Source organism: Mobula hypostoma, chromosome 6 (genome assembly GCF_963921235.1).
Source record: "Mobula hypostoma chromosome 6, sMobHyp1.1, whole genome shotgun sequence".
Lineage (NCBI taxonomy): Eukaryota > Metazoa > Chordata > Chondrichthyes > Myliobatiformes > Myliobatidae > Mobula > Mobula hypostoma.
Window position 1 is genome coordinate 6635081 of NC_086102.1, and position 14264 is coordinate 6649344.

Below are 14264 nucleotides of genomic sequence, written 5' to 3' on the forward strand. Positions count from 1 at the left end.
ACAAAGAAGGTTCACCAGATTGACTCCTGGGATGGCAGGACATTCATATGAAGAAAGACTGGATGAACTGGGCTTGTACTCGTTGGAATTTAGAAGATTGAGGGGGGATCTGATTGAAACGTATAAGATCCTAAAGGGATTGGACAGGCTAGATGCAGGAAGATTGTTCCCGATGTTGGGGAAGTCCAGAACGAGGGGTCACAGTTTGAGGATAGAGGGGAAGCCTTTTAGGACCGAGATTAGGAAAAACTTCTTCTCAGAGAGTGGTGAATCTGTGGAATTCTCTGCCACAGGAAACAGTTGAGGCCAGTTCATTGGCTATATTTAAGAGGGAGTTAGATATGGCCCTTGTGGCTACGGGGGTCAGGGGGTATGGAGGGAAGGCTGGGGCAGGGTTCTGAGTTGGATGATCAGCCATGATCATAATAAATGGCGGTGCAGGCTCGAAGGGCCGAATGGCCTACTCCTGCACCTATTTTCTATGTTTCTATGTTTCTATGTAAGATTCATTTTACATTCTTTATATTCCTCGAGCACCTCATTTACTCCATGCTGCCTATATTTATTGTAGATATCTCTCTTTTTCCGAACAAGTTTCCAATGTCCCTTGAAAACCATGGCTCTCTCAAGCTTTTAACTTTTCCTTTCAACCTAACAGGAACATAACGATTCTGTACCCTCAAAATTTCACCTTTAAATGACTTCCATTTCTCTATTACACCTTTCCCATAAAACAAATTGTCCCAATCCGCTCCTTCTAAATCCTTTTCCATCTCCTCAAAGTTAGCCTTTCTCCAATCAAAAATTTCAACCCTGGCTCCAGACCTATCCTTCTCCATAATTATATTGAAACTAATGGCATTGTGATCACTGGACCTGAAGTGCTCCCCAACACATACCTCTGTCACCTGACCTATCTCATTCCCTAACAGGAGATTCAACACTGCCCCTTCTCTAGTTGGTATCTCTATGTATTGCTGCAAAAAACTATCCTGCACATATTTTATAAACTCCAAACCATCCAGACCTTTTACAGTATGGGCTTCCCTGTCTATGTGTGAAAAATTAAAATCTCCCACAATCAGAACCTTGTGCTTACTACAAATATCTGCTATCTCCTTACAAATTTGCTACTCCAATTCTTGCTCCCCATTAGGTGGTCTATAATACACCCCTTATAAGTGTTACTAGTGTGGGCACCTGGCCAAATGGTTAAGGCATTCGACTAACGACCTGAAGGTCGAGAGTTCGAGCCCCAGCCAAGGCAGTGTGTTGTGTCCTTGAGCAAGGACAGAGTAAAAACAGTGTGTTGTGTCTTTGCTCTACGATGACACTGGTGCCAAGCTGTATGGGTCCTAATGCCCTTCTCTTGGACAACATCAGTGTCATGGAGAGGGGAGACTTGCAGCATGGGCAACTGCTGGTCTTCCATACAACCTTGCCCAGGCCTGTGCCCTGGAGAGTGAAGGTCTCATCCATGGTCTTGCAAGACTAACGGATGCCTTTATTAAGTGTTACTACACCTTTCCCATTCCTCAATTCCACCCAAATAGCCTCCCTAGGCGAGCCATCTGATCAATCCAGCCAGAGCACCGCTGTAATATTTTCTCTGACAAGCAATGCAACACCTCCCCTTCTTGTCCCTCCGATTCTATCATATCTGAAGCAATTAAATCCAGGAATATTTAGTTGCCAATCACACCCCTCCTGCAACCATGTTTCACTAATAGCTACATCGTACTTCCAGGTATCAATCCATGCTCTAAGCTCATCCACCTTTCTTACAATGCTCCTAACATTAAAATAAATGCATTTAAGAAATTTTCCACCTCTTACTCTCTGTTTATCACTGACGGTGCAAACAACTTTACTATCTCCTTTTTCTTCCTTCTCCTGTACATTTGTTCCTACTTTTTGGTTCCCCTCCCCCCTTGTATCTAGTTTAAATCCACTGGAGTCTCTCTAGCAAACCTACCTGCAAGAATATTTGTCCCCCTCCAGTTCAGATGTAAACCGTCCCGCCGGAACAGGTCCCACTTCCCCTGGAAAACTGCCCAATTATCTAAAAATCTGAAGCCCTCCCTCCTGCACCATGTCTTCAGCCACGTGTTGATCTGCGCTATCTTACTATTTCTGAACCCACCTGCACGTGGCACTGGTAGCAATCCTGAGATTGCTATCCTGGAGGTCCTGTCCTTTAACTTGGCGCCTAACTCCCTAAACTCGCCTTTCAGGACCTCCTCACTCTTTCTACCCATGTCATTGGTCCCTACATGGATCACGACATCCGGCTGCTGACCCTCCCTCTTGAGAATACTGAGAACATGATCCGAGATATCGCGGACCTTGGCACCAGGGAGGCAACAGACCATCCAGGATTCTCAATCTCTTCCACAAAACCTCTTATCTGTCCCCCTAACTATCGAATCCCCTATCACTACTGGTCTCCTCTTTTCCCTCCTTCCATTCTGAGCTGAGGGTCCTGTCTCGGTTCCAGAGACGCAACCACTGCAACTTGTCCCTGGTAGGTCATCCCCACCAACAGTATCCAAAATGGTATACTTATTATTGGTAGGAACGGACACAGGGGTGCTCTGCTCATTCTGTCTATTCCCTTTCCCTCTCCTGACAGTCACCCAGCTACCTGTCTCCTGACTCTTAGGGGTGACTATCTCTCTGTAACTCCTGTTTATTTCTACCTCTGCCTCCCGAATGATCCGAAGTTCATCCAGCTGCAGCTCCAGTTCCCTAACTCGGTTTGTCAGGAGCTGCAGCTGGATGCACCTTTCACAGGTGTAGTCATCAGGGACGATTGTGCTCGCCCTGACTTCCCACATACTGCATTTGGAGCACTCAAATGCCCTAACTGCTGCCTCCATTACCTATTCCTAAGGTCATTAAATTGATTAAAGGAACTTACCCGGCCTTACCTCACTTGGAGTGAAGCTCGTCCTGAGTCTCTGCTTACCGAAGCCCCTCTAGCCAAAGCCTTCCTAATCTGTCTCCCTTTACTACGTTGCCTGCTCCGTCAATCTGCTCACTTTTTAAACTCTCCTGCTGCCTCACGGTCCGACTTTCACACGCTTGCGCAGTCCCCCCCCCCATTCAACCACCGAAGAAATGACTGACCCTTCTCAATCTGCTCACTTTTTAACTATACTGTGTGATCGGAAGTACAGACTGTACTGTCCCATAGTGTGGTGACCAGAACTACAGACTGTACTGTCCTATACTGTGGTAAACAGAACGACAGACTCTACTGTCCTATACTGTGGTGACCAAGACTACAGACTCTACTGTCCCATAGTGTGATGACCTGAACTACAGATAGTACTGTCTGTTAGAGTGGTGACCAGAGCTACAGACTGCACTGTCCTATACTGTGTGATGACCAGAACTACAGACTGTACTGTCCCATAGTGTGATGACCAGAACTACAGGCAGTACTGTCCCATAGTGTGGTGACCATAACTACAGACAGTACTGTCCTATACAGTGTCACCTGAACTGCAGACTGTACTGTCCAATGCTGTGTGACTGGAACTACAGACTGTTCTGTCCTATACTGTGCAGTCTGGAAGTACAGACTGTACTGTCTGTTAGAGTGGTGACCAGAGCTACAGACTGTACTGCCATGTGTGTTATAGCCATTTCTGGTTTACGAGCTGGGTTTGTGAGGGCGTATTTTTGTGACAGGCTGGTCATGTCAGAGGTTTGTTTGAAGTCAGGAATATTACATATTCAGAATCAGAATTAAGTTTAGTATACCTGGCATGTATCATGAAATACATGGCTCTGTACATTGTAATATATAATTGAAGCAACAATAATTTACAATAAGAAGTATATATGTAATTTAAATTATTTGTGCAAAAGAGACCAAAAACACAAGAAGTAGCAATAGTGAGGTTCATTGTCCATTCAGAAATCTGATGGCAGGTGGGTAGAAGCTATTCCTGAAACATTGAATGTGTGCCTTCAGGCTCCTGTGCCACCTCCGTGATGGTAGCAATGAGAAGAGGGCATGTCCTGGGTGACAGGTGTCCTTAATGACAGATGCCAGTTTCCTGAGACATCACCTTTTAAGGTGTCCTCAGTGGTGGGGAGGCTCGTTCCCACAATGGATCTGGCTGAGTTTGCAACTTTCGGCAGCAACTCAAGCTGCTGTGGATCTGTGGAGCAAACTTGCTGAACAGCAGTGGCTGTTACTGTACACCCACACCAGCTGGGAACTGAGTCCCTTCTCTCCCGCTGAGAGCTAACAGTCCCATCTCAAACACAAGAGATTCTGCAGATGCTGGAAATCTGGAGTAGCACACACAAAATGCAGGAGTAGGTCAGCCCGAAACATCGACTCTTTATTCCTTTTCATAGTTTTGCCTGACCTGCTGAGTGTCTCCAGGCTTGGTCTCAGTAAGTCATACGTGATGGACCGTGTATGGAAATTTACGAAGCGTGTGTTTGGACACCATAGAACCATAGAACCATAGAAACTACCGCACAGAAACAGGCCCTTTGGCCCTTCTTGGCTGTGCCGAACCATTTTCTGCCTAGTCCCACTGACCTGCACACGGACCATATCCCTCCATACACCTCCCATCCATGTATCTGTCCAATTTATTCTTAAATGTTAAAAAAGAACCCGCATTTACCACCTCGTCTGGCAGCTCATTCCATACTCCCACCACTCTCTGTGTGAAGAAGCCCCCCCTAATATTCACTTTAAACTTTTCCCCCCTCACCCTTAACCCATGTCCTCTGGTTTTTTTCTCCCCTTGCCACAGTGGAAAAAGCCTGCTTGCATTCACTCTATCTATACCCATCATAATTTTATATACCTCTATCAAATCTCCCCTCATTCTTCTACGCTCCAGGGAATAAAGTCCTAACCTATTCAACCTTTCTCTGTAACTGAGTTTCTCAAGTCCCGGCAACATCCTTGTAAACCTTCTCTGCACTCTTTCAACCTAATTTATATCCTTCCTGTAATTTGGTGACCAAAACTGAACACAATACTCCAGATTCGGCCTCACCAATGCCTTATACAACCTCATCATAACATTCCAGCTCTTATACTCAATACTTCGATTAATAAAGGCCAATGTACCAAAAGCTCTCTTTACGACCCTATCTACCTGTGACGACACTTTTAGGGAATTTTGTATCTGTATTCTCAGATCCCTCTGTTCCACTGCACTCCTCAGTGCCTTACCATTAACCCTGTATGTTCTACGTTGGTTTGTCCTTCCAACGTGCAATACCTCACACTTGTCGGTATTAAACTCCATCTGCCATTTTTCAGCCCATTTTTCCAGATGGTCCAAGTCCCTCTGCAGGCTCTGAAAACCTTCCTCACTGTCTACTACACCTCCAATCTTTGTATCATCAGCAAACTTGCTGATCCAATTTACCACATTATCATCCAGATCATTGATATAGATGACAAATAACAATGGGCCCAGCACTGATCCCTGTGGCACACCATTAGTCACGGGCCTCCACTCAGAGAAGCAATTCTCTACCACCACTCTCTGGCTTCTTCCATTGAGCCAATGTCTAATCCAATTTACCACCTCTCCATGTATACCTAGCGACTGAATTTTCCTAACTACCCTCCCATGCGGGACCTTGTCAAAGGCCTTACTGAAGTCCATGTAGACAATATCCACTGCCTTCCCTTCATCCACTTTCCTGGTAACCTCCTCAAAAAACTCCAACAGATTGGTCAAACATGACCTACCACGCACAAAGCCATGTTGACTCTCCCTAATAAGCCCCTGTCTATCCAAATGCTTGTAGATTCTGTCTCTTAGTACTCCCTCCAATAACTTACCTACTACTGACGTTAAACTCACCGGCCTATAATTTCCCGGATTACTTTTCGATCCTTTTTTAAACAACGGAACAACATGAGCCACTCTCCAATCCTCCGGCACTTCACCCGTAGACAGTGACATTTTAAATATTTCTGCTAGGGCCCCCACAATTTCAACACTCGTCTCCTTCAAGGTCCGAGGGAACACTCTGTCAGGTCCCGGGGATTTATCCACTTTAATTTTCCTCACGACAGCAAGCACCTCCTCCTTTTCAATCTGTACAGTTTCCATGGTCTCACTACTTGATTCCCTCAATTCCATAGATTTCATGCCAGCTTCCTTAGTAAATACAGACGCAAAAAACCTATTTAAGATCTCCCCCATTTCCTTTGGTTCCGCACAAAGCCGACCATTCTGATCTTCAAGGGGACCAATTTTATCCCTTACAATCCTTTTGCTCTTAATATACTTGTAAAAGCTCTTTGGATTATCCTTCACTTTGACTGCCAAGGCAACCTCATGTCTTCTTTTAGCCCTCCTGATTTCTTTCTTAAGTATTTTCTTGCACTTCTTATACTCCTCAAGCACCTGATTTACCCCCTGTTTCCTATACATTTCATACAACTCCCTCTTCTTCTTTATCAGAGTTGCAATATCCCTTGAGAACCAAGGTTCCTTATTCCTATTCAATTTGCCTTTAATCCTGACAGGAACACACAAACTCTGCACTCTCAAAATTTCCCCTTTGAAGGCTTCCCACCTACCAATCACATCTTTGCCAGAAAACAACCTGTCCCAATCCACGCATTTTAGATCCTTTCTCATTTCTTCAAATTTGGCCTTCTTCCAGTTCAGAACCTCAACCCTAGGACCAGATCTATCCTTGTCCATGATCAAATTGAAACTAATGGTGTTATGATCACTGGAACCAAAGTGCTCCCCTACGCAGACCTGAAACATTCAATCGATAAATTGGTCTATGATGCTGAGGTAGAGGGAAAAACTTGTTTTATAGAACACTACAGCACAGTACAGGCTCTTCATCTCACAATGTGTGCCAACCTTCTACCCTACTCTAAGATCAACTTAACCCTAGAGTTCCTAACCTGGGGTTCATAGGCCCTTTGGTTCATGGTAAGGGTCCATGTAGAAAAAAGGTTGGGAGCCCCTGATCTATCCCTTCCGTCCCGCATAGCCCTTGATTTTTCTTTCATCCATCTGCCTCTCTGGAATTTCTTAAGGGTCCCTAATGTATGTGCCCCTGGCAAGACGTTCCACATGCCCACCATGCTGTGTAAAAAAACTTACCTCTGACATTCTCCCCTAAGCTTTCACCCTATCACCTGAAAATGATGCCCACCCCCTCATTTTGCATGCCATTCATACAGATCATTTCATCATATCAGTGCACTGAGGTAGCGCAAGGGGAAACAATCGCAGAACGCAGAATAAAATGTAACAGTTACAGAGAAAGTGCAGCACAGGCAGATAAAATATGAGCTTTGTTTGTCACATGGACATTGAAACACCGAAAAATGCAGTGAACTACCCCATTCTGTGTCTGATCAAATCAGTGAGGAATGTGTTGGGTAACCCATAAGCAGAAACACGTTGCCGACATGACAACCCCATAACTTACTCACCCTAACCGTATGTCTTTGGAATGTAGGAGGAAACCGGAGCACGTGGAAGAAAACTACTTGGTGTCACGGAGGACGTACAATCTCCTTTCAGGCAGCGGCAGGAATTGAACCTTGTTTGATGATCATCGGCACTGTAAAGTGATGCCTAATCGCTATGCTACAGTGCGTGTAATAAGGTGCAAAGGCGTGATAAAGGAATTGGAATTGGTTTATTATTGTCATGTACCGAGTTCCAGTGAAGAGCTTGTCTCGCATACTCCTCATACAGATCAATTTACAACATTACTGCATTCAGGAAGAACACGGTAAAACAATAACAGAATATAAAATAAAGTGTAACAGCTGCAGAGAAAGTGCAGTGCAGTAATTGATAAAATGCAAAATCTTAACAAGGTAGATTGTGAGGTCAAGAGTCTTATAACAGCATGTAGTAGCTGTTCTTGAGCCTGGTGGTGTATGCTTCTAGGCTTCTGATTCTTTTGCCTGATGGGAGATGGGAAGAGACGGAGTGTCTGGGGTGGGTGGGGTCTTTGATTATGCTGGCTGCTTTACTGAGGCAGTGAGAAGCAAGGACGGATTCCACGGAGGGGAGGCTGGTTTCCATGATGTGCTGAGCTGTGTCTACAACTCCCTGGAGTTTCTTGTGGTCACGTGCAGAGCAGTTGCCATACCAACCCGTGATGCATCCTGCTAAACAGTTGATTGTGAGGTTCAGCCGATCTTATCACATTAGGGGAACATTCAATAATCTCACAACAGTTGGATAGAAGCTGTCCTTGACCATGATGGTTCATGCTTTCAGATATTCATATCTGTTGCTTGTTGGCAGGGGGAAAGAAGAAAGACTGTCCAGAATGGTAGGGGTCTTTGATTATGTTGTCTCCTTTGCTGAGGGGGAAGGAGGGAATGTACGAGGTGGGCAGGGTCTTTGATTCAGTCCATCTGTGTCCATCATGATTTTATTTACCTCTGTAAACACCCCCTCAGTCTCCTATGCTCTAAGGAAAAAAGTACAAGTCTGCCCAGCCTCTGTCCATAACCCAGGCCCTCAATTCCTGCCAACATCCTCATGATCTTGATCGGGATTTAATTTGAGTCTCTGGAGGCCACAGGAAAGAATCACTAACTGCTGCAATGCACTATTGGCCTGGGATAAGGGAGTCAGAGAGTCAAGATTGGCTGCAATTCTCTGCACCAGAGGCTATGAACGTTTGGTTGCTGAGTGTACTCAAAACCAAGGTGGAGAGATGGTTTTGGTCAGAGAGGTGAGTCTTACTTCAGTGATGGGCAAGTTATTGGAGAAGATCCTGAGAGACAGGATTTATGAACATTTGGAGAGGCATAATCTGATTAGGAACAGTCAGCATGGCTTTGTCAAGGCCAGGTCGTGCTTTACAAATCTGATTGAATTCTTTGAGGATGTAATAAAACACACTGATGAAGATAAAACAGTGGATGTAGTATATAGATTTCAGTAAGGCATTTGATAAGATTCCCCATATAAGGCTCCTTCAGAAAGTAATGAGGCATAAGATCCAAGGAGACCTTGCTTTGTGGATCCAGAAACGACTTGACCACAGAAGGCAAAGGGTGGTTGTTGATGGTTCGTATTCTGCATGGAAGACGATGACCAGTAGTGTTCCGCAGGGATCTGTCCTGGGACCCTTCCTCTTTGTGATTTTCATAAATGACCTGGATGAGGAAGTAGAAGGGTAGGTTAGTAAGTTTGCTGATGACACAAAGGTTGGAGGTGTTGTGGGTAGCATGGACAGTTGTCAGTGTTTACAGCGGGACATCGATAGGATGCAGAACTGGGCTGAGAAGTGGCAGATGGAGTTCAATCCAGATAGGTGTGAACTGGTTCATTTGATAGGTCAAATTTGAAGACAGAATATAATATTAATGGTAGGACTCTTGGCAGTGTGGAGGATCAGTGAGATCTTGGGGTCCATGTCCATAGGACACTCAAAGCTGCTGTGCAGGTTGACAGTGTTGTTAAAAAGCCGTATGGTGTGTTGGCCTTCATCAACCGTGGGACTGAGTTCAAGAGCCGTGAGGTAATGTTACAGCTATAAAAGACCTTAGTCAGACCCCACTTGGAGTACTGTGTTCAGTTCTAGTCACCTCATTACAGGAAGGATTTGGATACTATAGAGAGAGTGAAAAGGAGATGTTGCCTGGATTGGAGAGCATGCCTACGAAGAACAGGTTGAGTGAACTTGACCTTTTCCACTTGGAGCGACGGAGGATGAGAGATGACCTGATAGAGATGTATAAGATGATGAGACGTAATGATAGTGTGGATAACCAAAGGCTTTTTCTCAGAGCTGAAATGGCTAGCATGCAGGGGCATAGTTTTAAGGTGCTTGGACGTAGGTACGAGGTGGATGGCAGAGGTAGGTTTTTCACACAGAGAGTGGTGGGTACATGGAATGCACTGCCAGCAAAGGTGGTAGAAGCATATACAATAGAGTCTTTTAGGAGGCTCTGAGATAGTTACATGGAGTTTAGAAAAATAGAGGGCTATGCAGTAGGCTAATTCTAGGCAGCTTCTAGAGTAGGTTACATGGCCGGCACAACATTGTGGGCCAAAGGGCCTGCAATGCGCCCTAGATTTTCTATGTTTTCTAGTATAAAAGTCAGGCAGGTCAAATGTAAAGGAGGAACGATGATGTTGTTGAAGACAGGTTCAAGGGTTCAGGTTACCGTACGACATAGGAGCAGGACTCCTCTGCTCCTCCAATCCATCGTGGCTGATTTATTTTCACTCTGAAGTCAGAATCAGAATCAAGCTTAATATCACCAGCGTATGTCATGTGATTTGCTGTTTCATGTCAGAACTATGTTGCAATAGACAGTAATAAAAACTATAAATTACAACAAGAGGTATATATTTATTTAAAAAATTAAATAAATAGTTCAGACAGTGAGGAAAAGTAGTGAGGTCGTGTTCATGGACAATCTGATGGCGGAGGGGAAGAACCTGTTCCTGAAACGTTGAGTGTGTGTCTTCAGGTGTCTGTACCTCCTCCTTGATGGCAGCATTTTCCTGTCTTCTCCCCAAAACCTTTGATGCCCTTACAAATCAAGAACCCATCGGCCGCCGCTTTAATGACAGCCTCCACAGCCGTCTGTGGCAATGAATTCCACAAATTCACCACCTTCTGGTTAAAAAAATTCCTCCTCGTCTCTGTTCTAAAGGAATGTCCTTCTTTTATGAGACTGTGTCCTCTGGTTCTAGACTCCTCCACTATAAGAAACATTGTCCCTACTGTTACTATATGTAGATCTTTCAATATTCAATAGGGTTCAGTGAAATGATCCTCATTCTTCTAAACTCCAGTGAGTACATACCCAGAGGCATTAAATCCTCGTTGTACATGAATGCTTGTATTCCCAAGATCATTTTCATGATCCTCCTCTGAATCCCACACCAACTCCTAAAGGCCTTGTGGGAAAATGTGCAAATGATGAGCTTCCCAAATGTTTAGGTCTCTAAAGGTGGATGCTCAATGCAGAGATGGTGGCGCAGTGAGATCAGCGCCGGACTCCGGAGCGAAGGTTCCCGAGTTCGAATCCAGATCAGGCCACTCCCGAGCACGCTTTCCAACCATGCCGAGTTGAGTGTCGAGCTAGCCACTCGGCCTCGTAAAAAATACAGGGGTCGAGTCAGGAACGTTCATAACGTGACCCGGTTAATCCTGACACCACGTGCCAGACAAGAATGGCTGAATGTCTGGTATGACACTCTCAAAAAAAATGCAGAGATGTCTACTATATTCCAAATCTGTTAGTGGTGGGCCCTTCACACTGAGTGTCAAAGGGGAAATGGATGAAGATTTCTGAATCTGGTTAATAATTTCATCCTTTGCTATTTGAAAGAGTGCAGAGAAAATTCACTAAGACGTGTGACCTGAGGACCTGAATTCTAGGGAAAGGTTGAATAGATTAGGACTTTATCCCTTGGGGTGTAGGAGAATGAGGGGGGATTTGATAGAGATATATAATATTATGAGGAGTATAGATAGGGTAAATGCAAGCAAACTTTTTCCATTGAGGTTGGGTGAGACCAGAACTAGCTGGTTATGGGTTAAGGGTAAAAGGTGAAGTATTTCAGGGGAACATTTAGTCAAAGAGCGGTGAGAGAGTAGAACAAGCTGCCTGTGCAAGTGCCGATTTCAACATTTAAAAGAAGTTTGGATAAGTACATGAATGGGAGAGGTATGCAGGGCCCTGAGTAGAGCAATGGGACTAGACAGAATAATAGTTTGGCTTGGACTAGATGGGCTGAACGGCCTGTTTCTGTGCTGTAGTGCTCTATGGCTCTCTGACTCTATGAATCTAATTGTTGTGTCAACATGATCCCACTGCCTTGGGGGACAATATCCATCCCTCAGCCAAGCCTGGTTAAATGGGTAATTTGTCCATTATCACTGGATCTTGCTGTGCACCTATTTGTTGTTACGTTTCCCACTTTGTGTTCATGAGGACCCTTCAGAAGGACACCACTGATTGTCAGACACTGAAGAAACTGTGAAAGGCACCATTGACACATGGGTTACTTTTCACAGAAAGAATTGTACCTCTAAACAACTCGCTCCATATGGCTACACCTGACTCAAGATTTTTGTTGTTTCTTTTGCTAAGACCTGCCACCTCCGCCTGACCCTCCGCCATGCCCAGGTTCAAAGCTCCATTCTGGTCAAGGATTGAAGACAATGGGGCTGGACAATTCTCCAGAGAGCCAGCAGGTGATCTGCCTCGACGAAGACACAAACTCAATGGACCATCTGCTCAAGACATCTCTAGAAGGTCAAGTGAATCAGGAAGACTTGCGAAACAAGCTGCAACACAAGCCAACCATGGGGTCAGGTAGGAGAGAGACAGGAAGGGATTTGCTTCAAGCACTCTTGAAAAATAAAGTGATCTACCAGAAGTGTAGGAAATTCTTGTGGGACTCCTTGTGGTAGATATGGAGGGGATTGGGTCAGCAATGATCCCAAAAATAAGAGGTCAGTATTTAGATATGAAATAAGGAGAAAGCTCTGAAAGTCAAAGTCAAATTTATTGTAGCACGCCCAAGTATGTGTATGGAGAGGTGCAAAGGAAAACTTGTAGCAGCAACAGAGGTAGAACATAGAACATTACAGCACATTACAGGCCTTCGGCCTACAATGTTCGACAAGCTTCTAACCTACTCGAGGATCAATCTAGGCCTTCCCTCCCACATATCCGTTATTTTTATGTCATCCATCTGCCCGCCTGAGAGTTTCTTAAAGACGCAACATTAGAGTCAAGTCAAGTCAAGTCACTTTTTATTGTCACTTCAACCATAACTGCTGGTACAGAACATAGTAAAAATGAGACAACGTTTTCCAGGACTATTGAAACAATACAAAAAGTACACTGAACTACGTAAGAAAAAACACAAAAACTACACTAGACTACAGTCCTATCCAGGACTGCATAAAGTGCACAAAACAGTGCAGGCATTACAATAAATAATAAACAAGACAATAGGCACAGTAGAGGGCAGTGGGTTGGTGTCAGTCCAGGCTCTGGGTATTGAGGAGTCTGATGGCTTGGGGGAAGAAACTGTTACATAGTCTGGTCGTGAGAGCCCGAATGCTTCGGTGCCTACACATCATTCTCAAGAAAAAAACATAAACTAAATATAAATTGTACACAGTTTTCAGAAGAAGAATAAATAATTGGAACCAAAATTTAAAAAAACAGAGCCCAATTTAGTGCAAAGTGAATAAAGTGATCACGGTACTGATAATCCGTAGTGATTATGGTTCTGCTGGTTGGTTCAGGAATTGAATGATGGAAGGGAAGTAGCTGTTCATGAACCCGGTGGTCTGGGTCTTCAAGTTTCTGTACCTCCTGCTCGACAGTAACTATGAGATGATGGCATGGCCCGGATGCTGGATGCTGCCTTTTTGAGGCAGTCTCTCTGTAGACACAGGCAGCAGGGTGGCGTAGCTGCTAGCACCAGAGACCAGGGTTCAATTCCCACCACTGTCTGTAAGGAGTTTCTGTGTCTGCTTTGTGGCCACGTGTCTTTGTTGTCAGTGCTCCTGTTTCTTTCCAAAGACATACTGGTCAGTGAGAATTAGTAAATTTTGGGCATGCTATGTTAACGTCAGAAGCATGGTATCACCTGCAGAACTCCCCTGGCACATCCTCAGACCGTGTGTATGTTACTGTATGTTTCAATATACTGTAGATGTTGTAAATAAAGTTAATAGTTTTAGTCTGCTTACTACCAATGGTGGGAAGGGGTGTCCCGGTACTTACCCTTGCAAATGGAACAAGTGCTGCTCCTGCCCCTGCACGTCCTCCCTCACTACCATTCAGGGCCCCAAACAGTGGTCATCTACTGCATCCGGTGCCCCCGGTGTGGCCTCCTGTTTATCAGAGAGACCCAGCGTAGATTGGGAGACTACTTCATCAATCACCTTCACTCCAGCCACCACAAGAAGTGGGATTTCCCAGTGGCCACCCATTCCCATTCTAACGTGCCAGTCCATGGCCTCTCCACTGCCGTGGTGAGTCCACACTCAGGTTGGAGGAGCAAGCCGTATATTCCATCTGGGTAGCCTCCAACCTGATGGCTTGAACATCAGTTTCTTGAACTTCTGGTAATTCCCACCAACCCCCTTCACCACTCCCCATTCCCATTTCCCTCTTTCACCTTATCTCCTTCCCTGCCCATCATCTCCCTCCGGTGCTCCTCTCCCTTCCCTTTCTTCCGTGGTCTTCTGTCCTTTCCATCAGATTCCCGCTCCTCCAGCCCTTTATC

General features: G+C 44.9%; 1 protein-coding gene across 9 annotated transcripts in view; it reads left to right on the forward strand.

Moving 5' to 3' along the window:
* Positions 1 to 14264, forward strand: part of robo2 (roundabout, axon guidance receptor, homolog 2 (Drosophila)) — a 1315623-nt gene that overhangs the window by 1286728 nt on the left and 14631 nt on the right. For 7 of the 9 annotated variants that reach the window (XM_063050228.1, XM_063050229.1, XM_063050235.1 and 4 more), the window contains one exon: positions 12107 to 12331. The exons of the other annotated variants lie outside the window; for them this stretch is intronic. In XM_063050228.1, coding sequence (XP_062906298.1) covers positions 12107 to 12331 — 225 coding nt within the window. The remainder of the gene's footprint in view (positions 1 to 12106; positions 12332 to 14264) is intronic. 9 annotated transcript variants of the gene reach the window in all.